This window comes from Leucoraja erinacea, chromosome 2 (genome assembly GCF_028641065.1).
Source record: "Leucoraja erinacea ecotype New England chromosome 2, Leri_hhj_1, whole genome shotgun sequence".
Classification (NCBI taxonomy): domain Eukaryota; kingdom Metazoa; phylum Chordata; class Chondrichthyes; order Rajiformes; family Rajidae; genus Leucoraja; species Leucoraja erinaceus.
In genome coordinates this window covers 108,417,120-108,440,672 of record NC_073378.1, presented here as the reverse complement: position 1 = coordinate 108,440,672, position 23,553 = coordinate 108,417,120, and the positions used below count along the sequence as shown (strand labels likewise).

The following is a 23,553-nucleotide window of genomic DNA, read 5'->3' as shown; positions in this document are numbered from 1 at the left end:
ATCCTTTACAATTTTATTCATGCATTTGCAACTACTATACTCCCACAACTCTGGAACTTCAAAAGAGCGTTGTTTTAAAAAAAAAACTTTAAAAGTATTTTTTTAGTAAGTTAACTACATCTTCTCTCCATCGGCAATACTTTAGGCAAATTTATTTCCTTCCTAAGATAGACACAAAAAGCTGGAGTAGCTCAGCGGGACAGGCAATATCTCTGGAGAGAGGGAGTGGGCGACGTTTTGGGTCGTTTTCAGTCTGAAGAAGGGTCTCAACCCGAAACGTCATCCATTCCGTAGTCTGAAGAAGGGTCTCGACCCGAAACGTCATCCATTCCTTCTTAGATGCCGCCTGTCCCTGAGTTACTCCAGCTTTTTGTGTCTATCTTTGGTTTAAACCAGCATCTGCAGTTCCTTCTTACACATTTACTTCCTTCCTGCCTGTTTTGCTTTTTCTTAGACATGTGTCAAGATTTGATGCTGTTTGTATTCTAATTTTTATTAAGTTAAGGAATACTGTAGGCAGCAAATGTCTGTTTTGTTTTGGAAAGTGTTTGTTCAGCAAATTACCCAAGATTAGTTGCAGCTGCTTGTTTTTATCCTGCTACTTGCTGCCAAACAGAAGTGTGGCAGCAAAGGTGTGAAATGTCAATTAATGGCCAATGAGAAATCACCAGTCCATACAAGTAAAAGTATCTTTTTCATGATGTTGGATAATTATTGGCAATTAACCTTGAAGTCACTTTCCTTCAAAAATTGAATTTTGATATTTGGAATATATTATTTTTGCTGTGTCTTATTTCTCTCCCTCAATTCAATCATTCTTGCCCCCACCCAATGCTTCTAACTTACCCGCATGCTTAAATGTAATTTATCCTTTCTGGCTTCAAGTCTGCAGTCCGAAGTTTAAAACCCCAATGTAAAATATGGGTTGTAAACTATGAAATGTTGTTTAAATTAGCCTGTAACAATCTGGAGACCAAGGAATTCAGGTCCGCTGCAGGCTTTAGGGTGATAAGCAGTGCAGTTGGTGGCAGACTGCAGTAAAACCTCATCCTCTGAATACATTGTTTCTGTCAGATGGATGCAAGACTAGGTGAAATTAGACACATTATTGGATATTCTTCAGGCAGGAGCTTTGTTTAGTTTAGAGATACACAGATAGCATGAAAACAGGCCTACCACAGAGAACCGCAGATCAGCACAGACCAGCGATCTCCACACACTAACACTATTCTACACACACTAGGGACAATTTACTATTTTATTTTAGTCGCTTACAAAGCTGTATGGCTTTGGAACGTGGAAGGAAACCGGAGATCCCGGAGAAAACCCATGCAGGTCACGGGGAGAACATACAAATGCTGTACAGACTGCACCCATAGTCAGGAATGCGGGTCTCTGGCACTGTAAGGCAGCAACTCTACTGCTGCGCCACCATGCAGCCCACTGTACCTGAGCTCTACTCTGTCCCTCCTTTTGAACCCACTCCTTCTTCTGGTCACGCTGAAGGCCAAAAACACCCAGATATCATACAAGGGAAGCCTCAACCTCAACCTAACCCAGAGCAATATTTGCAGCTCCACTATTCAAATGTTAGTATGTGCACCATGACCACCAGGGTATTCCTGGGTTAATTGCCAATAATTATTACCAAACGTAGTTTCCTACATGCTGGTGCATACAGTGTCCTCCATAATGTTTGGGACAGACCCATCATTTATTTATTTACCTCTGTACACAATTTGAGATTTGTAATCGAAAAAAATCACATGTGGTTAAAGTGCACATTGTCAATTTTATTAAAGGCCATTTTTATACCTTTTGATTTCATCGTGTAAAAACTACTGCTGTGTATATACATAATCCCCCCATTTCAGGGCACCATAATGTTTGGGACACATGGCTTCACATGTGTTTGTAATTGCTCAGGTGTGTTTAATTACCTCCTTAATGCAGGTATAAGAGAGCTCTCAGCACACAGTCTTTCCTCCAGTCTTTCCATCACCTTTGGAAACGTTTATTGCTGTTTATCAACATGAGGACCAAAGTTGTGCCAATGAAAGTCAAAGAAGCCATTATGAGACTGAGAAACAAGAATAAAACTGTTACAGACATCAGCCAAACCATAGGTTTAACAAAATCAACTGTTTGGAACCATTAAGAAAAAAGAGAGCACTGGTGTGCTTACTAATCGCAATGGGACTGGCAGGCCAAGGAAGACCTCCACAGCTGATGACAGAAGAATTCTCTCTATAATAAAGAAAAATCCCCAAACACCTGTCCGACAGATCAGAAACACTCTTCATGTGTGGATTTGTCAATGACCACTGTCCACAGAAGACTACATGAACAGAAATACAGAAGCTACACTGCAAGATGCAAACAACTGGTTAGCCGCAAAAATAGGATGATCGGGTTAGTTTGCCAAGAAGTATCTAAAAGAGCAACCACAGTTCTGGAAAAAGGTCTTGTGGACAGATGAGACGAAGATTAACTTATATCAGAGTGGTGGCAAGAGCAAAGTATGGAGGAGAGAAGGAACTGCCCAAGATCCAAAGCATACCACCTCATCTGTGAAACACAGTGGTGGGGGTGTTATGGCCTGGGCATGTGTGGTTGCTGAAGGTACTGGCTCGCTTATCTTCATTGATGATACAACTGCTGATGGTAGTAGCATAATTAATTCTGAAGTGTATAGACACATCCTATCTGTTCAAGTTCAAACAAATGCCTCAAAACTCATTGGCCAGCAGTTCATTCTACAGCAAGACAATGATCCCAAACATACTGCTAAAGCAACAAAGGAGTTTTTCAAAGCTAAAAAATGGCAAATTCTTGAGTGGCCAAGTCAATCACCTGATCTGAACCCAATTGTGCATGCCTTTTATATGCTGAAGAGAAAACTGAAGGGGACTAGCCCCCAAAACAAGCATAAGCTAAAGATGGCTGCAATACAGGCCTGGCAGAGCATCACCAGAGAAGACACCCAGCAACTGGTGATGTCCATGAATCGCAGACTTCAAGCAGTCATTGCATGCAAAGGATATTCAATAAAATACTAAACATGACTACTTTCATTTTCATGACATTGCTGTGTTCCAAACATTATGGTGCCTGAAATGGGGGGGGGGGGGGGGGGGGGGGGGGGGGATGTATAAACGCTGCTGCAATTTCTACATGGTGAAACCAAAATGTATAAAAATAATCTGACAATGTGCACTTTAACCACATGTGATTTTTTTTCTTTTGCAAATCTCAAATTGTGGAGTACAGAAGCAAATAAATAAATGATAGGTCTTTGTCCCAAACATTATGGAGGGCACTGTATATCTATTATGTTGCATACTTTCTGTGTATGCAGAATTATAATAAGGCAATTGCAAATGAAATTCCTCACAAATTACAATCTATGGCCTTGAAAAAGATGATGTCAGCATGTGATGCAGTTCCTGCAGCAGTACGACAGTGAAGATATTTTCCAACCTGGCTCAAGAGACGCATTGTGTCTTTACCGCTCGTATATATTTCCTTAGGAGGCAAAATGACATTGTTGATAAGTCAGTTGGCATTACCTGCACAGCTGTTCCCACAAATAACTGCAAAATCGATATTGTGCTATATGTTTGAATCGTGAACTGCTTCTGTAGCCTATGTTATGCTACTTACTTTGCAAGCAGTAATAGTTTATTGATTCAAGTATATTATTCTTGAGCTTGTCCAACATCATGTTGCTAACATCAACTTATTTCATAACTGTACACAGTTATAAGAGATCACATGCCAAGCATTCATGTGCAGAACTCATAGACAAATGAAGAAAGCATGAATCCCGAAAGATTTTGAATATAATATGCAGACTTATGGTGGAAAGTAAGAGGCAGCAGAAAGTATGGGGCTCAGCTTGGTCCATCACAGACACAGCTCTCCCCACCATCGAAAGCATCTATTCGAGGTGTTGCGTCAAGGCAGTTCCCCCATGCTCGCTTCTCACGGCTACCATCGGGCAGGAGGTCCAGACTTTTGAAGTTTCATGCCACCAGATTCAGGAACAATTTCCCACAACTGTGAGGTTCCTGAAAAAAACTCCGCAATCCTAATCAGACCTCAACAATGGAACACCTCAGACCATCTCTTACACCGGTCATTTTTGCATTTTTTCAATTTAAATGTTAAATAATATGCATTATTTATATTTTTGTGCATTTGTCCAAGCCTGTGATGCTGTTACAAACAATTTTTTAATAGTACCTCTACCTCACAATTTTTGTGCATATGCCAATAAACAACTTGATTTGACATGTATAAAGAAACAGCACACTTAAATATACAACTTTAAATTAAAAGCATTTTAACATTTTGAGATGGACACACAGGAACACAAATCTAAAGAATATTGTAATCCGATTATAAATCAACAGACCTTTATGATCTTCATGTGATCAACTCTTCAAATGTTAAAAATGAGGCATTGCATCGGCATGTGCTATGCTGATTTGAAAGTGCTTCAGGATTACAAAGGTTACAAGTGGGGCAACACAGTGATGTTTCACTACTCCAGGGACCTGGGTTTATTCCTTATGGGGTTTGCATCTGCTTCTTGCAGCTGCATGGGTTCCCACAGATGCTCCAGTTTCCTCCAACACTAAAACTAGCTATTGTAGATGACCCCTTGTGTAGGTGTGTGGATGAGAAACAATGAAGAGCTGAACTTAAAGAAGGAAAGTAGGTGCAAGAATGGAACTGATGGGTTGTTCCATTCCTGGGTTTTTTTGTGGTTGCAACAGAGATAATACAGGAGAGATTCACCCGAATGAAGGGCCATGGTTGTAAGGAGAGATTGGATAGGCTGCATTTATTCCTCTTGGAACATAGGAGGCTGAGGGATTACATTATTGAGGCTTATACAATTATGAGGGGCATAGATAGTAGGATAGTCAGAGTCACGTTCATGTCAGAAGAGCATATTTAGGCTATTTAGCCATTCAATCACGGCTGATCTATCCTTCCCTCTCAATCTCACTCTCCTGCCTTCTTCCAATAATCCTTGACACCCTTACCAATCAAGAATCTGTCAATCTCTGCCTTGAAAATACCAGATGACATGGCCTCACAGCAATTAATTCCACAGATTCACCACCCTCTGACTAAAGAAATTCCTCCTCAATACCTTTCTAAAGGTACGTCCTTTTATTCTGAGGCTGTAGCCTCTGGTCATAGACTCTCCTGTTAATGGAAACATTCTCTCCACATTCACTCTATCCAGGACTTTTACTGTTCGTTAAGTTTCAATGAGATACCCCCTCATCCTCCTAAACTCCAGCGAGTATAGGCCAAGTGCTGTGAAACGCTCTTCATATGTTAACCCAACCCTCATCCCCGTGATCATTCTCATAAATCTCCCCTGGACCATCTCCAACAGCAGCACATCCTTCCACAGATATGGGGACCAACACTGCTCGTAATACTTCAAATGTGGTCAGTCTTATGAAGCCTTAGCATTACATCCCTGTTTTTATATTCTCCGAGTCCCGAATTGGAGGGCTCAGGTTTATGTTGATAGGGGAGAAACTTAAAGGAAATCTGAACAATGTTTTTCAATACGGAGGAGTGGTGGTTTTCTAGAACAAGCTGCCAGAGGAGGTGGATGCTATTACAGCATTTACCTATAGATATTATTTTGACAGGTATTAAGATGGGAAAGTCATTGAGGGATATGAGCCTACTGCAAGCAGGTTGGATTAGCATGGATAGGTATAGCAGCTGACATGGATGAGGTGGGCAAAAAGGTTCTGTTTCTGTGCTGCATTTTTTTTTTTTGCAACTATGATAAAATTGTGCCAAGAGAAACTGTAATCCTACTGGGTTTTTTTCAATGAAATGACTGACCAAAACAATTTGGTGCCTAGGTCAAAGGTGCAGAATAATGAAAACACAATGAATATAATGGTAAATGTACAAAAACAGTGGTCATGACTATTCCTGAGAATTTCTAAAAATAAAATTTGCATAACCTGCTGCAGATGTACTGAAACTGCTGGAGTCCTCATTAGAATTCTAGGCAGTTTTCAATTATACTTATGTGTTGCCTATAACTAAACATTAATAGAGGCTTCAAATGGCACACCTTAAAAATTGCATAAATATTACTCTTACATCGATTTTGTTAAATTTGACGGTAGGGGCTATGGAAAGGGAGAGAAACTACTGTTTTATGGACTCGTCCATTAAAGAGTAAAAAAAACACCCTCCTTCAGCAACTCTTAAAAGCAGTATGTGCATTGGGTAGAAGATCTCGTGGAAAGATGCTTCACAAGCATTTATCATTTGCTTCTGTCAAAGCAAGGTTCATCGAGAAGATGGACATCACCATTATCCTCAATTAATGTATTTAACATGGAACTGTGCTGAAAAAAAATCAAATATTTTGCCCAAGAAAAGTCTTTCCAATACTTCTTTCCAGATTTATCATTGGTTAAAAATGTCTCTGTTCTTTGCAAATAAAAGGTTCAATAGAATCATACAATTGGGTTTGTATTCTCTTCTTAAGGCTCATTAACTCCAGACATCCTGCAGGTAACGATTCTCTTCACGAAGACTGGCTACAATTCTCATGGCTTCCAGCGTATTCACTCCTAACTTTTCCGATATAATCTCAGTCAGAGTCGTGGTCACATCTTTAGCCATATTCTTGCCATCTCTGTTGCAAGAATAAAAATAAAATCAGTAAAGCACGAGATACATTAGTCTCATTAGAAATCATAGACCTTTCCAAAGACTATTCATATTTAATCACCCACGACTGTCTTTTGACCGCAGTCTTTATGTTCCTCATCCTCACCCAGAGAGTTGTGAATTTGTGGAATACTCTGCCACAGAAGGCAGTGGAGGCCAATCCACTGGTTGAATTTAAAAGAGAGTTAGATAGAGCTCTAGGGGTAGCGGAATCAAGGGATATGGGGAGAAGGCAGGCACGGGTTACTGATTATGGATGATCAGCCATGATCACAATGAATGGCGGTGCTGGCTCGAAGGGCCAAATGGCTTCCTCCTGCACCTATTTTCTATGTTTCAATTCCTCATCCTCAATATCCGAGCAACTCCCTTTTAAAATTATTTATGGAATCCATACTCCGAAGCAGATCTTAGCTACTTTCAATTAATTATATGCAGTAGTTTCTGTGCTGTCTAAGGCCAGTTTATGTGCAGAAATTCATTATACCCAATAAACTGGAAAGAATGCAAAAATATTTTACAAAACCTTATTTAAGCCCCTCATGATTTTATATAACTATATATGGTCATTCCTCAGATTCCTATAAGGTCCAATCTTTGCAACCTCTCCTTATTACTACCACACGTAGTAATACTTTCAAGTTCAGTGTAGGGCAGTTCACTGTTGATACCAGGGAAGGTAGTGGATGGGCATGTTGCTCATGCTTGGGGCGTGTTTTTCCATGTTGGTTTCATGTCTGTGAGGTGATTTCATCCACGCCTCAGGAAGTAGGGGAGGAACTTCAGCTGGAATAGGCAATAGACAATAATTGCAGGAGCAGGCCATTCGGCCCTTCAATTGATTATGGCTGATCATCCCCAATCAGTACCCCGTTCCTGCCTTTTCCCCATATCCCCTGACTCCGCTACCTTCAAGAGCCCTATCTAGCTCTCTCTTGAAAGTATCCAGAGAACCAGCCTCCACCGCCCTCTGAGGCAGAGAATTCCACAGACTCAAAACTCTCTGTGTGAAAAAGTGTTTCCTCATCTCTGTTCTAAATGGCTTACCCCTTATTCTTAAACTGTGGCCCCTGGTTCTGGACTCCCCCAACATCGGGAACATGTTTCCTGCCTCTAGCGTGTCCAACCCTTAATAATCTTATATGTATTAATAAGATCCCCTTTCATCATTCTAAATTCCAGATTATACAAGCCCAGCCACTCCATTCTCTCAGCATATAACAGTCCCGCCATCCCGGGAATTAACCTTGCGAAACTAAACTGCACACCCTTAATAACAAGAATATCCTTCCTCAAATTTGGAGCAGAAAACTGCACACAATACTCCAGGTGTGGTCTCACTAGGGCCCTGTACAACTGCAGAAGGACCTCTTTGCTCCTATACTCAACTCCTCTTGTTATGAAGGCCAACATGCCATTCGCTTTCTTCACTGCCTGTACCTGCATGCTTATTTTCATTGACTGATGAACAAGGATCCCCAGATCCCGTTGTACTTCCCCATTTCCCAACGGCACCATTTAGATAATAATCTTCCTTCCTGTTTTTGCTACCAAAGTGGATAACCTCACATTTATCCGCATTAAGCTGCATCTGCCATGCATCTGCCCACTCACCCAACCTGTCCAAGTCACCCTGCATTCTCATAGCATCCTCCTCACAGTTCACACTGCCACCCAGCTTTGTGTCATCTGCAAATTTGCTAATGTTATTTGTAATCCCTTCATCTAAATCATTAATATATATTGTAAATAGCTGTGGTCCCAGCACCGAGCCTTGCGGTACCCCATTAGTCACTGCCTGCCATTCCGAAAGGGACCAGTTAATCCCTACTCTTTGTTTCCTGTCTGCCAACCAATTTTCTATCCATGTCAGCACTCTACACCCAATACCATGTGCCCTAATTTTGCCCACTAATCTCCTATGTAGGACCTTAACAAATGTTTTCTGAAAGTCCAGGTACACTACATCCACTGGCTTTCCCTTGTCCATTTTCCTAGTTACATCCTCAAAAATACGTGTTCCGGGCTTAGTTGTTGAGCTTGACTGCCTGCTGGAGGCAGGCACGAAAGTCAGCAAGGGAGCACAGGCAGGACTTTGCATGGGGCTTGTGGAGTGCTTGCTCAGCCATCTATTTCAACTTTGCCTTGGTGCCAGACAGGTAGTAATATCTACTGTGGGAGTGGGTGGGAAATATTTTCAGAGCATGGATGAGACACGCGAAAGACTGGAGGACCTCTCTCATAAATGGGTGTCGTCTGGTTTGGTGCAAGTATCTGGGCTCAATATTCTGTACTGTGACTGAGAATGGTTATGGAAGGATTATACATGCATCAGGTGGAGCTTTGAGTGGAGCTTTAGGTAATTTTATACCCGAGCAGGCCTCTAAGCTCTATTACTTTTCCTTTATTGTATTAGGAAAAGGGGAGATGCAACGAGACCTGGTGTCCCCAGGGCCAGATAGGCTGCATCCCAGAGTACTTAAGGAAGTAGCTCCAGAAATAGTGGATGCATTAGTAATAATCTTTCAAAACCCTTTAGATTCTGGAGTAGTTCCAGAGGATTGGCGGATAGCAAACGTAACCCCACTTTTTAAGAAGGGAGGGAGAGAGAAAACGGGGAATTACAGACCAGTTAGCCTAACATCGGTAGTGGGGAAACTGCTAGAGTCAGTTATTAAAGATGGGATAGCAGCACATTTGGAAAGTGGTGAAATCATTGGACAAAGTCAGCATGGATTTACGAAAGGTAAATCATGTCTGACGAATCTTATAGAATTTTTCGAGGATGTAACTAGTAGCGTGGATAGGGGAGAACCAGTGGATGTGGTGTATCTGGACTTCCAGAAGGCTTTCGACAAGGTCCCACATAAGAGATTAGTATACAAACTTAAAGCACATGGCATTGGGGGTTCAGTATTGATGTGGATAGAGAACTGGCTGGCAAACAGGAAGCAAAGAGTAGGAGTAAACGGGTCCTTTTCACAATGGCAGGCAGTGACTAGTGGGGTACCGCAAGGCTCAGTACTGGGACCCCAGCTATTTACAATATATATTAATGATCTGGATGAGGGAATTGAAGGCAATATCTCCAAGTTTGCGGATGACACTAAGCTGGGGGGCAGTGTTAGGTGTGAGGAGGATGCTAGGAGACTGCAAGGTGACTTGGATAGGCTGGGTGAGTGGGCAAATGTTTGGCAGATGCAGTTTAATGTGGATAAATGTGAGGTTATCCATTTTGATGGCAAAAACGGGAAAGCAGATTATTATCTAAACGGTGGCCGATTGGGAAAGGGGGAGATGCAGCGAGACCTGGGTGTCATGGTACACCAGTCATTGAAGGTAGGCATGCAGGTGCAGCAGGCAGTAAAGAAAGCGAATGGTATGTTGGCTTTCATAGCAAGAGGATTTGAGTATAGGAGCAGGGAGGTTCTACTGCAGTTGTTCAGGGTCTTGGTGAGACCACACCTGGAGTATTGCGTGCAGTTTTGGTCTCCAAATCTGAGGAAGGACATTATTGCCATAGAGGGAGTGCAGAGAAGGTTCACCAGACTGATTCCTGGTATGTCAGGACTGTCTTATGAAGAAAGACTGGATAGACTTGGTTTATACTCTCTAGAATTTAGGAGATTGAGAGGGGATCTTATAGAAACTTACAAAATTCTTAAGGGGTTGGACAGGCTAGATGCAGGAAGATTGTTCCCGATGTTGGGGAAGTCCAGGACAAGGGGTCACAGCTTAAGGATAAGGGGGAAATCCTTTAAAACCGAGATGAGGAGAACTTTTTTCACACAGAGAGTGGTGAATCTCTGGAACTCTCTGCCACAGAGGGTAGTTGAGGCCAGTTCATTGGCTATATTTAAGAGGGAGTTAGATGTGGCCCTTGTGGCCAAGGGGATCAGAGGGTATGGAGAGAAGGCAGGTACGGGATACTGAGTTGGATGATCAGCCATGATCATATTAAATGGCGGTGCAGGCTCGAAGGGCCGAATGGCCTACTCCTGCACCTAATTTCTATGTTTCTATGTCTATGTTTCTATGGTGTCATGGTACACCAGTCATTGAAAGTGGGCATGCAGGTCTAGCAGGCAGTGAAGACAGCAAATGGTATGTTAGCATTCATAGCAAAACGATTTGAGTATAGGAGCAGGGAGGTTCTACTGCAGTTGTACAGGGTCTTGGTGAGACCACACCTGGAGTATTGCGTACAGTTTTGGTCTCCAAATCTGAGGAAGGACATTATTGCCATAGAGGGAATGCAGAGAAGGTTCACCAGGCTGATTCCTGGGATGTCAGGACTTTCATATGAAAAAAGACTGGATAGACTCGGCATGTACTCGCTAGAATTTAGAAGATTGAGGGGGGATCTTATAGAAACTTACAAAATTCTTAAGGGGTTGGACAGGCTAGATGCAGGACGATTGTTCCCGATTGTGGGGAAGTCCAGAACAAGGGGTCACAGTTTAAGGATAAGGGGGAAGTCTTTTAGGACCGACATGAGAAAAACATTTTTCACACAGAGAGTGGTGAATCTCTGGAATTCTCTGCCACAGAAGGTAGTTGAGACCAGTTCATTGGCTATATTTAAGAGGGAGTAAGATGTGGTCCATGTGGCTAAAGGGATCAGGGGGTATGGAGAGAAGGCAGGTACAGGATACTGAGTTGGATGATCAGCCGTGATCATATTGAATGGCAGTGCAGGCCTACTCCTGCACCTATTTTCTATGTTTCTATGTATTGGCATATTTTCTACAGAATGAAGACCTAAAACTACAGATAGCACACTTACTGCCATCTCGTCAGTAATAGAGCGTTGAGTCAGTAATGCCTTATTGTCATCTTATTAATGTTTTAGAAAATAAACTATTACATTTTAATTATATCATATTCCCCTTGCTCAGAATTCATCATTCAATTAATATTTTAAATGCTTTATTTGCTCGTGCCTTTTTTTTAAATTGTATTATGAAGCTGAGAAACTTATTTTCTTTTCAGCTAAATTAGATTTCAGCAATTTCAGATTGGATTCCAAAATTATCCTGCCACATAGCAAAGCATTCATTTTCATATAATGCATGTTGACAATAGCATCTACCTCAAACGAATGAATTCAATAGAATAACTATCCACCAACTGATAAGATCCTTTTGCATCTTTTTGGAACAGATTGCAGCATTAACAGATGATATAACCATAAATATTTGGCCTATGATAGAATTATGAATAAACTATATGCTCTATTCTTTACAGTTCTGTAATTTGCAATCATACAGCTCCAGACATCATTCATTTGAATCTATCCATTTCACTCACCCACAAACATACAAGCAGCCATTTTCACTCAACAAAACTTTTGTGACAACATGAGTCAAGTGCTGGAGTAAATGTTGAACGTATTTTGGCTTCTCATCTGTAGCTTCTCTGGAGAAACAGACTTCCAGTTGGGTTAAGGTGCCATTACTTAGAAAATGTCTCAATTCGTTTCTGCAAAGAAAGAAAAAAAGTTTTTGGCATTAAAGTACGCAATTTGATTTCTGTTCATGTGTATGCATGTAGGTATCCAGGTCTTATTTTGGATGTTACAGGTAACCATATATAATCATATAACAATTACAGCACGGAAACAGGCCATCTCGGCCCTACAAGTCCGTGCCGAACAATTTTTTTTCCCCTTAGTCCCACCTGCCTGCACTCATACCATAACCCTCCATTCCCTTCTCATCCATATGCCTATCCAATTTATTTTTAAATGATACCAATGAACCTGCCTCCACCACTTCCACTGGAAGCTCATTCCACACCGCTACCACTCTCTGAGTAAAGAAGTTCCCCCTCATATTACCCCTAAACTTCTGTCCCTTAATTCTGAAGTCATGTCCTCTTGTTTGAATCCTCCCTATTCTCAAAGGGAAAAGCTTGTCCACATCAACTCTGTCTATCCCTCTCATCATTTTAAAGACCTCTATCAAGTCCCCCCTCAACCTTCTGCGCTCCAGAGAATAAAGACCTAACTTATTCAACCTCTGTAACTTAGTTGTTGAAACCCAGGCAACATTCTAGTAAATCTCCTCTGTACTCTCTCTATTTTGTTGACACAAATAATGTTACTTCCATTATTACCATTTTTAAATGTGCCCAAATAATTTGAGTTATCAAACAGATAAAACCCATGAAAGGCAAAATTCTGCTCTCAGCTTCCTTCAAAAACTACCATGTCTGTTCCAGGTGCAGGATTTCTACACCATGTGCCCGTGACCCAGTTACCATCCAGACTTCTCCACTGGACTCTAGTGTTCAAAGCACCAGTGATAACACCCTTTTGTGTGTGAACACGGGGAAATTCAGGATGAAAACTCTGTGAGGATATCTACAAAGTTTGATTAAGTTTCATCCCAGGAAGAAGCAGCTTTAATAATAGTAATTCAATTCCTAAAAATATACTGCAAATGAAATTTCATCCGACGATTTGAAACAAAAAAATATTCAACCAGAATTGCACACTAACAAGCTTTGTAAAGTGGGTGCAGAATTTTTGTTCCAATAACAGATGAAGGAGAAATATTTTGAAAATATCAAGTGAATTGTTTTTGGTATAATTTGTTAAAGGTGGTAGATGGAACAGTGCACTATGTTTACTCTGTAAGTGTATCCTCCACTACAGAAAGATTGAGCAGTGGTGCAAATAAAATAAAATCATTGTGCTTACCGAAACAGATAGTCTCGATCGTGTTGTCGGCAGCCATAGAATAGCCACATTTCCCCAAAAGTACACTCAGGATTCTCTTCTCTTTGTTTCTGTCTGAATCAAAAAGCAAACTGATGAATAATAAAGTCCACATTGGCCGTCACCCAACAGTGGCCTAGGCTCCAAGATTGACTTTCTGCCTCCCAACCGCAAAGACACAGTTTTACATTGACATCCTGTGCCAAGATTTTTTTCTAAATTAAAGGCTCAAAGTAAAGGCAAATATTTGTTGCAGATAATTGAAAGCAATCAAAACTGACTAGGTTTTGTCAGTGTAGGAAGGAACTGCAAATGCGGGTTTACATCGAAGATAAACTCAAAATGCTCGCGTAACTCGGCGGGACAGGCAGCATCTCTGGTGAGAAGAAATGGGTGACGTTTTGAGTCTAGACCCTGTTTCAGACCTGAAGAGTCGGGTCTCGACCCAAAACATCAGCCATTTCTTCTTTCCAGAGATGCTGCCTGTCTCAATGGTTTTGTCAGTGATTTTATTGTTTTAACCACAGAGAGCTGTTCTCCAACTATTGCAGTGCCCCATTTGAACTGTGTTTGTTTCTCCTTAGTGCACAAAATTCCTTGGACAGACTTGCAGCTGAGCCTAGGACTTTCAGTTGACAGCAACATGCCAGTAAATTGGAGAGGCTATGCGTTTATCACGAGTAGACAAAATCTCCTATCGACACATGCCAAGTCAAATATATAACTCCTCCTTCTGCCGGGTAAGATCAGCTATGTCAATATCAAGAGGAAATCTGGCTTCTGCGACTTAAAAAAAAACTTACTGAGCAGTCAGGAAGACAGAAAACATAATTCCATACAAAATAAAACATTTTAAAGCAGTTTCTACCTCAAAATTATTTTTAAAAATTCTGATTTAAAGATTACTTTCATGTGTAACTTTCCATGACTTAAATGATTCTAATTGCTTCAGGCTGTGTTTCAAACACACCAATTCATGCAGTCCTCCCACCTACAGTCTCTCAGTAAGCCCAACGTCCATGAACTACCACAGTACTGCTAGCTACACTCTCTCACTAACTCCCATGGTTCTATCACTTATATACTCTCTGTAAAGCTTCACTAGCAAACAAGAAAAATCACAATATTTTGTTTCAGAAAAAATCTGAGTCACTGAAAATCAGTTTTAACAAAAAATCAGAAAACTTATTTTCAAATTTTCAGTACCATGCCATGCTATTAATTTTACAAGGACTCAAACAGGCAATTAAGAATTCAAGCAAGCAATTGGAAGGGCTAAAGGGGACCATGAGAAGTCACAGGCAAATCAGATTAAATAAAATCCCAAGGCATTTCATATGACACTAAAACCAAGAGGGAATTTATACTTAGAGTCAAAGGATGCAGGCAAGGTACTAAACAAGTATTTTGCATCTGTATTCACCAAAGAGAAGGGCGTGGGGGACAGGAGATGACTGTGGGGAATACTAATGTGCAGGGACAGTTTGAGATCAAGAAGAAGATGGTGTTGGGACTCGTGACGACCATTAAAGTGGATGAATCCCCCGGGCCTGCTGGGATCTATCCCTGGTTATTAAGAGCGGCATGAGAGAAGAATGCAAAGGCTTTGACAAAAATCTTTGCGTCTAATCTAGCCGCAGGTAAGTCCTGGAGAGTAGCCAATGCTTTTCATTTGTCAAAGAAGGGAATTAGAGATAATCCAATAACTTATCGGCTGGTAAGGAACTTTTGCGGAGGATCTATTGGAATAGGATTTCTTGTATTTGGAAGAATGGGATAATTAGAAGCAGTGCAGGTATGTAAGTAAATTAGCCTGGTATAAGTGAAAATTGTTCCTGGTGTGTGTAGGAGAGTGTTCATGTGCAGGATTCACTGAGCCGAAGTTTCCGTGCTGTATCTCTAACACTAGAACTAAAAAAAACTAAAACATTCTGTTCAAAAGAAAAGCAGGTCGATTAATTTTAAGAGTTTAGAGAATTGAGGCTTTGTGGACCAGAAACTGAAATGGAGTCAAGGCCAAGAATAGATCAGCCACAATGGTATTGAAAGATGGGACAACCTTGAAATGGCCAGAGAGCCCCCTTCTCTACTATGCATTTAAATTCTTGTGAGCCGTTTCTACAGCGCATACCAAATGCTATTCACCAAACACTATGTGGCAATTTAATTGTCACCTACTGCTATATTTCAAAGCAACTATAATTGGAATAATAATCCCCAGAGAAATAAAGCTTTCAAAACCTACATCTTGCACCTTATTTGTCAAGTGCTTGATGAACTCGAAATCTACAGGTATCCTTTGAATGTATGGGTAAAGGGAAATATTAATAAAACGATCTTCAAGCATATGCCCAGTCTGCTAATAATTTAGTTGTCTTCTCCTAGAAACTCCATGACTCTATTCTCATAGTAGTAGCACATTTCCTTCCATGCTGCGCATAGCAATTTTAGCTGAATATGGCCCGAGGATATGTTCAAACATATTCTTCTTATTAAGTGAGAATAATATCTTGTCAAGTTAAAAATCACTAAATCTTTGCACAGATTGAAAGCCCCCATTGGGGACAAATATGCCTTCAATGACAGCTACAAATAATCCTTTATCCATCATGCCCATGAAACAAGTACTGTTCCTCGCTGTGAGGAGTTTGTTTTAGCTATACCATTGTACAAATGTATTCCATGACTCAAGAACAAAGGCAGCAAGAATGGAATATGTTTTTCAAGGATTCCATTGGCTGTTTTCAACTTTGTGTTCTGCCCCACAATTGAACCCGTTTCATCCCATTTCTATCCCATTCTTTCTTATTGTATTGAAATGTAAGTGGGAGTTTCATATGCACAAAAAACAATTAGGGGGAGGATTCAGAAATCGGAGATGCAAAGGAACTTGTGAGAGCTGGTGCAGTGTCCCTAAAAGGTTAATTTTTTTCAGGTAGAGTCGGCAGTGAGAAAGGCAAATGATATGCTTGCAATCATTTTGAGGGACTAGAATATAAAAGCAAGGAGGCAATTCTGGGGCTTTATCAGGTGCTGGTGCAGCCACATTTGGAATATTGGGAACAGTTTTGTCCCCCCAAACCTGAGGAAGGATGTGATGGCTGAGTTTTATCTCAGAGTTTTCTTGATACAAAACCCAAACGGTTGAGGCCTGATATGGCAGCAATTGAAGGGGATTGAGTTTACTTGTTCCGCTGCTGTGAATTCCAGGACATCCTTCACCTTGGAAGTTACGCCCGTCCCACTTAGGTGATTGTTTAGGTAACTACAGGCGACTACATTATCGCCACTTGGTTGCCGGGGTGTCGCATGTATGGTCGTGAGTCGTCTCCTCAGTCGCCCTAAGAATCGTAGCGTTTTTCTGGTCACCGCTGGTTTTTGAAATGTTTAAAACTTTTTGCCGACAGTCGGCGACAGTTGGTTTGTCGTAGGTTGTCGCCAGGATGACGTAGGTTTTCGCCGGGTGCTGACTTTGGTGAATCCATTGGCGACTGTCTACGTCAATCTACATCAACCGGCGACAGGTTGGGGAATTTATGTGCATGTAATTCAGTACTGGATTATCTGAATTGTCTTAAGTTGTTGCTGACAGGGTCGTACCTTGTCGTACCATGTCGCGGGTGGACGTAGGGTGTCATAGGGTTATAGGTGGACGTCTGAATGGGTCGCCGGTTGTCGGTAGCTTGTGGTAGGTTTGTTGTAGACATTGTCATAGACATTGTCGTAGGGGAGTCCAGTCGCCGGTTGTTTGGCGACCTGCTACAATGACAGCCGCCGAAAAAAAACGCCTAAGTTGGACAGGCCCATAATTTCCCCAATTTTCCTTAATTTAGTCCCCCACCTACCCCTTGTTACTGATGCCTTCCATTCTCGATTAGACTGTTGAACATCTGATCCAGACCCATTTGCCAGGTTGACATGCACTCTCCCTGTCCAAATGTCGTACCACACCTAGTTACATGTCTGAAACCCACTCGCACCACACAATCATTTGTCCATCTCCCTTATCCCTGATGCTCTCACTTCTTCCTACCTCACCTCACACTCATCTCTTACTCAGCAAACCACAAGCCCATTTTAGTTGTCACACCTGCAATTGAGAGTTTTCTGAAGAATGACCACCTTGTGTGGTTATGGTGTTGGGATACTTGCACAAAACCAGCATAGGCCTTGACCAACTCCATTCTCATGTTCTTTTCCTGGCTTGGAAAGTCTTCCAGTATGATCAGCCATGATCATATTGAATGGCGGTGCAGGCTCGAAGGGCCGAATGGCCTACTCCTGCACTTATTTTCTATGTTTCTACATATATTTTTTGCAAGATACAAGATTTCATGTTTGAATATAAACATCTATCTTAACAGTATAGCTATTGTAGATGTGTATAGCAATTACACAGATGTTTGGATTGAATACGTACATGTGATTACCAAGAGTCATCTCTTGAAAAGCCTCAGATTTCATGTTCAGACATGCCACTGTTTGATACACATGTGCTAACAATAATCATCAAATGTGGCTGTCCCCATCGTTATTTTGTTCTCTATATCAAAATGGTTGGCCTTTGAACGATTTTTTCATTATTCTAAAACATAATATTAGTTATGGAATCTAATTGCTTTTGTATGCTGATACACAAAATCTCATGGGTAAATAATACCAATGGTGCCCAACACTGCAAATTCAAGTACCTCTGAGAAATGTCCTGATTTCCCCCAAGCATTACAACCTTGGCTTCCCTGATTTTTATCCAGAATGAGTATAAAGAACTCATCAAAATTATTTAAAAAATGAACTGAAAATACAATACCATAAATGTTGGGAAAGTAAAAACAATTTTAATTGAGGCCATTAATGTCCACATTCAATATTAGTCAAGGTATATTATAGTCTTTGCAGTGGTGCAGATCTTGGAACCTGCAAACAATTCAGTGGAATGAAGTTATTTTTTAAATAAATGGCTGGTTTTAAAATTGATGTAGAACTTGTTGTACCATATAAAACTTGCTTGTACTCGAGGCATTCAACCAAAATGATAAAGGGACTTTATGTTTCAGCATGAATCAACTGCAATCTTTAGAAAGCAATCACACTACAGCATTATTGACTTTTGTTATATTTTTCCTAGAGCCCCTGGAAGCAGTTTCTTAACAGCAGAATGTTAATCACTGATAAAAAAAAATATTAAATGTAATAGGTTGTCAAATCATATTGTCTGCTGGCTTGCTCAGTGACCTGCTGACAACTCCCCTTTATCATTCACGCTATTCCTTGATCGTCTTCCAGCCTCACTTCAAATCTTTCCATCAATACGATGCCAATGGAGCCTTATTCCTATACCCATGGATTCAACCATCTCAATCACCTGCTGCCAAAACTGCCGAGCAGCATTCATCTCATAATGACATGATCAATTTGGCACAAGTGCCTTCCAACTCTAGAATTTAAGAGACGAATACACACGTGAAATCGATAAGTGTTTTCTTCCTACTTTACAATAGCATCAAATTTCAGATTTGCATTACTCATTGGTATAAACCGATCACCAGATACTTTGAAATGTAAAGCCTCACTATTCCACCCACCACCACCCCAAGCAGAGCTGCAGAATGGCAGGGGCAGAGATAGGATAGTCAAAGGAAATGTTTCCCCTTAGTAGAGGTGTAGAGGCGTATAACATTAAGGGCTTAGGTTTAGAATGAAGAGGAGATCTGAGGAAGAACTTTTTCACACAGTGGTTCATTGGAATCTATGACACACTGCCTGACTGTCGAAATGGGATTGAAAATTAAAAGAAACAGATGCTGGAAAACTCAATGGGTAAGGCAGCATCTGTGGAGGCAAAATACATGTCTACGTTTTGGGTTGTGCCCCAGCTTAAGGAAATTGGGGGGGGGGGGGGGGGGGGGGGGGGATGGAATTGCTGAGATCCAGCATAGACTTGGTAGATCAAATGGCTTTCCACAGTGCTGCAAGAAAATATTAAAATTACTCTTAAGCATTATCCTTTCCCAACTGAACTATGCTGAACGTTCAGGGGACTGTGGAGACAAATAATATTGTACTCAAATCCTTTGTTAGCTCACTCTTCCCTGCTTCAGACCTGCAACCTCTCCCCCATCAAAATCTGTTCCCCACTCCAGCCTTTCCTGATCCCCTTCTGATTCCACAAAGGTACCTACGACCCACTGCTTCTTCATCTAACCTGTTCTACAAGATGCTTTTTATAAATCCCAAATCATTCTTCAGCACTTCTAGCCTTTCTTTCTTTGGTATGGCATCCATTATGTTCTTTAGAATGTTCTGCACATTAAATGCTGCTATAAAATAAAATACTAGTTGCTTTGTCACAATCCCACGTACAAAATAGAATAGGTCTAGGGAGAACTCTGGTGGTGATAACTGAAATTACAAGTAAAGCAAATTTACAGGATGCGACAGAGTTCAAGAGTGTTTTATTGCCATATGTCCTAGATAGAACAATAAAATTCTTACTTGCTGCAGCACAACAGAATATGTAAACATAGTACACTATAAACAATATGATAAACGAGAGAAAAAAGAGAAAACAAATAAAAGTAAAAATAATGATAATTCATATTAGATAATTATTTTATTTTGGAGAGCCATCTATACAAGCCATTTCAATCAACTGCATGCTACGGTTGGTGGAGATTTCAAAGAACAATTGCCAATCCATCACAAATAGAAACCCTGACTCCGAGATAACTCTGATGTACCTCAGCACCCAAGCCCATTTCACTGCTCTTGGTATAACTACATTCAATTCAATTCAATTCAATTCAATATCAGATGTACTTTTGCATCAGCATAACCTTATTCAGATGAGGCAGTGTTGCAGTGCAGGGATATGCAGACATAGTCTGCAGGTGACCACCACACAGCTCATCATCTGCTTCTCTTCCAACACAGGTCCAAAGCACATACCAGCATTGTCTGTCATGTAAGTGTGCCAAGCCTTGTAGATATAACTGGTTACATTTAGGCAGAAGCAACTGCTTAATCTCAGATCATGAAGGCATATCTTCTTTAAATTTAAGGCTTGACAGGTAATGAAAGGAAGACTGAGCATCCATCACAACAGGATCTTGAACCTGCTTGTACAGTAATGAAAAGAAGCATCCACTCCTGTGAGTCACTTTTTGAAGAACTCTCCATTGCCAAATTAAAAAAAAAAACTTTTTTCTTTCAAAGCAAACCTGACCCATTCCACACCTCATATTTCTTCCTTTTCCAATCATGTAATGTGGAGATTAAAAATGACTAAACATAAGCCACTGATGATTGAATAGCATCCACCTTGACCTCCATGGGGTTAGTAATTGTCCACCCGCCCACTGCAATGTCTTCTTCAGGCTTCCCATGCTACTAGCTACAATATACAGCAGGTCCCTTTTCAGTCTTGAGGCTCCCATCCATATTGCAAGCATTGGAAAAACATCCTTTTACAGGAAAGCTCTAGAAATACTGGAACAAGTGGAATGGAGCAAACATTGTTAGATTCTGGCTATTAATATTAGTTCTCCAGAATGCCACACAAAAGCATGGCACTTCTGTATCATTGATTATTTCCAAGGCAAATATAATTATCAGTTGTATTGCCAATAATCAGAATAAGAAATTCTTGGCAACTTTCAGTATAAACAAAATAGATGCTGTTCCTCTGCTCTACCTATCTTTCCTTCATTTCAAATAAGAAATGCACTTTTATAAAGTTCTGGAAATTTAAAGCTATTACAGTATTCTGTATTCAATTCACAGTGGTATAATTATGTTAATGAACTAATAATACAGGAGTTATGGCTAAAATCCTGACACTGGGGCTGAAAAATCTCACCACAGCAGCTGGGTAATTAATTAAAAATCTGGTACTTGTAAAAATTCATCTGGGTCATTAATCATCATTTGAGAAGGAAATGTACTGCCTTCACCCAATTTTCTCTCTTAGTAATTCTAGATCAATAGTAATTTGGTTGACTTTCAACCGTAATCCCAAATGATTTATAAATCTACTCAAATTATATGAAAGCTGTCATGCAACAACAAACCAAATGCCAAATTCTGACCTAACAAAAGGCATTGCAAAATCTCCTCAAGGTATGCCTACTTTGAACGTTCTAGCAGTCTGAAGAAGGGTCCCGACCAGAAATGTCACCTATCCTTTTTCTCCAGAGATAATGCCTGACCTGCTGAGTTACTCCAGCATTTTGTGTCTATCTTTGGTATAAACCAGCATCTGCAGTTCTTTGTTTGTACATCTTGTCTGCTCTACTGCTAAAGAAACATCAAACCAATTTGTGCTGTAACTGGGAGCAATGCTGACCTGATGTGTACCCTCAGAATCATACCTTTTGAAAGGTTCCCAAGCTGCTGAAATCACCAAGCCTTGAAATTCCTGGCGCGGGGCTGAGACGCTCCCGTGAGGGCGGCCTGGCTCGAGGGTGGAACGGCGCTCACGTGAGGGTGACCCGGCTCGGGACTGGAACGGTGCTCCGGTGGCAGAGACGGCGTTCTGGCGGCGGCGGCCTGATTCCGGGGTTCGGCCGTGGGCCAGTGGACGACATCGTCAACAGCTGCGTCTGCTGGACTGGAGGGCGGCAGCTACGACCACCCCCAGGCCGCGGAGTTTGAACCGGCCCGTTCGCGGAGCTCGGTGAGCCGCGGGACTGACTTACCATCGCCCGGTGGAATATCGTCTCAGCGCAGAGGGAGAAGAGGAGGGAAGAGACAGCAGCCCGAAGATTTTTTGCCTCCATCACAGTGAGGAGGTGCTTGGTGGACTCACTGTGGTGGATGTTAATTTGTGTTTACTGTCTGTTCTGTTGTTTATTATTGTATGTATGGCTGCAGGTAACGACATTTCGTTCAGACCGTAAGGTCTGAATGACAAATAAAGGATCTAATTCTAGTTCTCTTGCCTCACTGAAAGGGTAGACTAACCAGAGACAATGGTTTATGGTGACATCCTCATAATTTCCTCTTGTACAAAGGAGATGGTCACAAGCATAATATCCTCCAGTTGCTTAGTAATTACTATCTTACACAACATGAAACATTATGAAACACCATCATGGAAGCCTAAAAATCTACCTTGGATAGAGAATGCTAGTAACAACACAGCACAGGAACCATTCCATTGGCCCATTACATCCGTACCAAACATGATGCCAATTTAAAATGCATATCTGCCTGCACATGGTTTATATATCCCAATTAAAGACCTGCTCATGTGTATTCATCATCAAGGGTAATTCAGTAACACCATTCCCAATGGAGGACACAGCTGTGGCAGATCATGGAGGATAAAAACCACATGATTACAGGTGTTTTGCACAAAAGTCCGCGAGCATTGCCACTTTCATTTCACTGCACATCTCGTATGTGTATGTGACAAATAAACTTGACTTGACTTGACTTGGAGCAATGGAAGTTAGTGCATTCACCACATGGACAGCAGCAAATCAAGGGAACAACTCACTGCCAACTTCAGGCACAATGTGTAACAAATGCCGTCCTTACCAGAACTATGCCCATTTCAAGAATTAATAATTTAAAATGAATCAAAATGGAAAGTGGCTTCCTCTCTTGACTTCTCTTCCACCGAAGAGAAATATACAAGAGGAATAAATAGAATAACTTTTCCTATTACTTTCAATAGTAACTCCGAGTTACATGACAGGCATGGAATGGAAAAGCTATGACTGTTATTCTTTTTCTTCAAAAGCCATGAAAGGCCACATAGCAATGGCATGTAAACCAAAGGATAAATTAGCCATTTTTCTGAACAGAACATTGACTAGCTACACGGATAAAAATAATATTTTGATTTCACATCCAGAGCAACATTTGACTAAGTAATCTAGAAATTGGATGCATTTTTCTATTTACAAATCAAATATAAAGTGGTTTTGTACAGCAAATGACACTTCTGGGTAAACATGCACATCATGGGCAATTGGCCTGGACATGCCCATGCAATATTTATCCCAGCAGGGATTTGCCGAGCATCAGTCACAGACCTAATGACTTCACCGGTCATAAACCAAATTTCCTTCCATTGCGGGGACTCAAAACATTCACTG

At 41.0% G+C, this 23,553-nt stretch overlaps 1 protein-coding gene across 1 annotated transcript in view; it reads right to left on the bottom strand.

Annotated features, from left to right (window-relative positions):
- Nucleotides 1-4,216: 4,216 nt before the first annotated feature.
- mtrr (5-methyltetrahydrofolate-homocysteine methyltransferase reductase) overlaps nucleotides 4,217-23,553 on the bottom strand; it is a 63,874-nt gene continuing 44,537 nt past the window's right edge. Inside the window, exons 13-15 of the mRNA XM_055663001.1 lie at nucleotides 13,433-13,525; nucleotides 12,040-12,210; nucleotides 4,217-6,694 (exon numbers count right to left, since the gene is read on the bottom strand). Of these exons, the coding sequence (XP_055518976.1) occupies nucleotides 6,550-6,694; nucleotides 12,040-12,210; nucleotides 13,433-13,525 (409 nt within the window). The 3' untranslated portion in view covers nucleotides 4,217-6,549. The remainder of the gene's footprint in view (nucleotides 6,695-12,039; nucleotides 12,211-13,432; nucleotides 13,526-23,553) is intronic.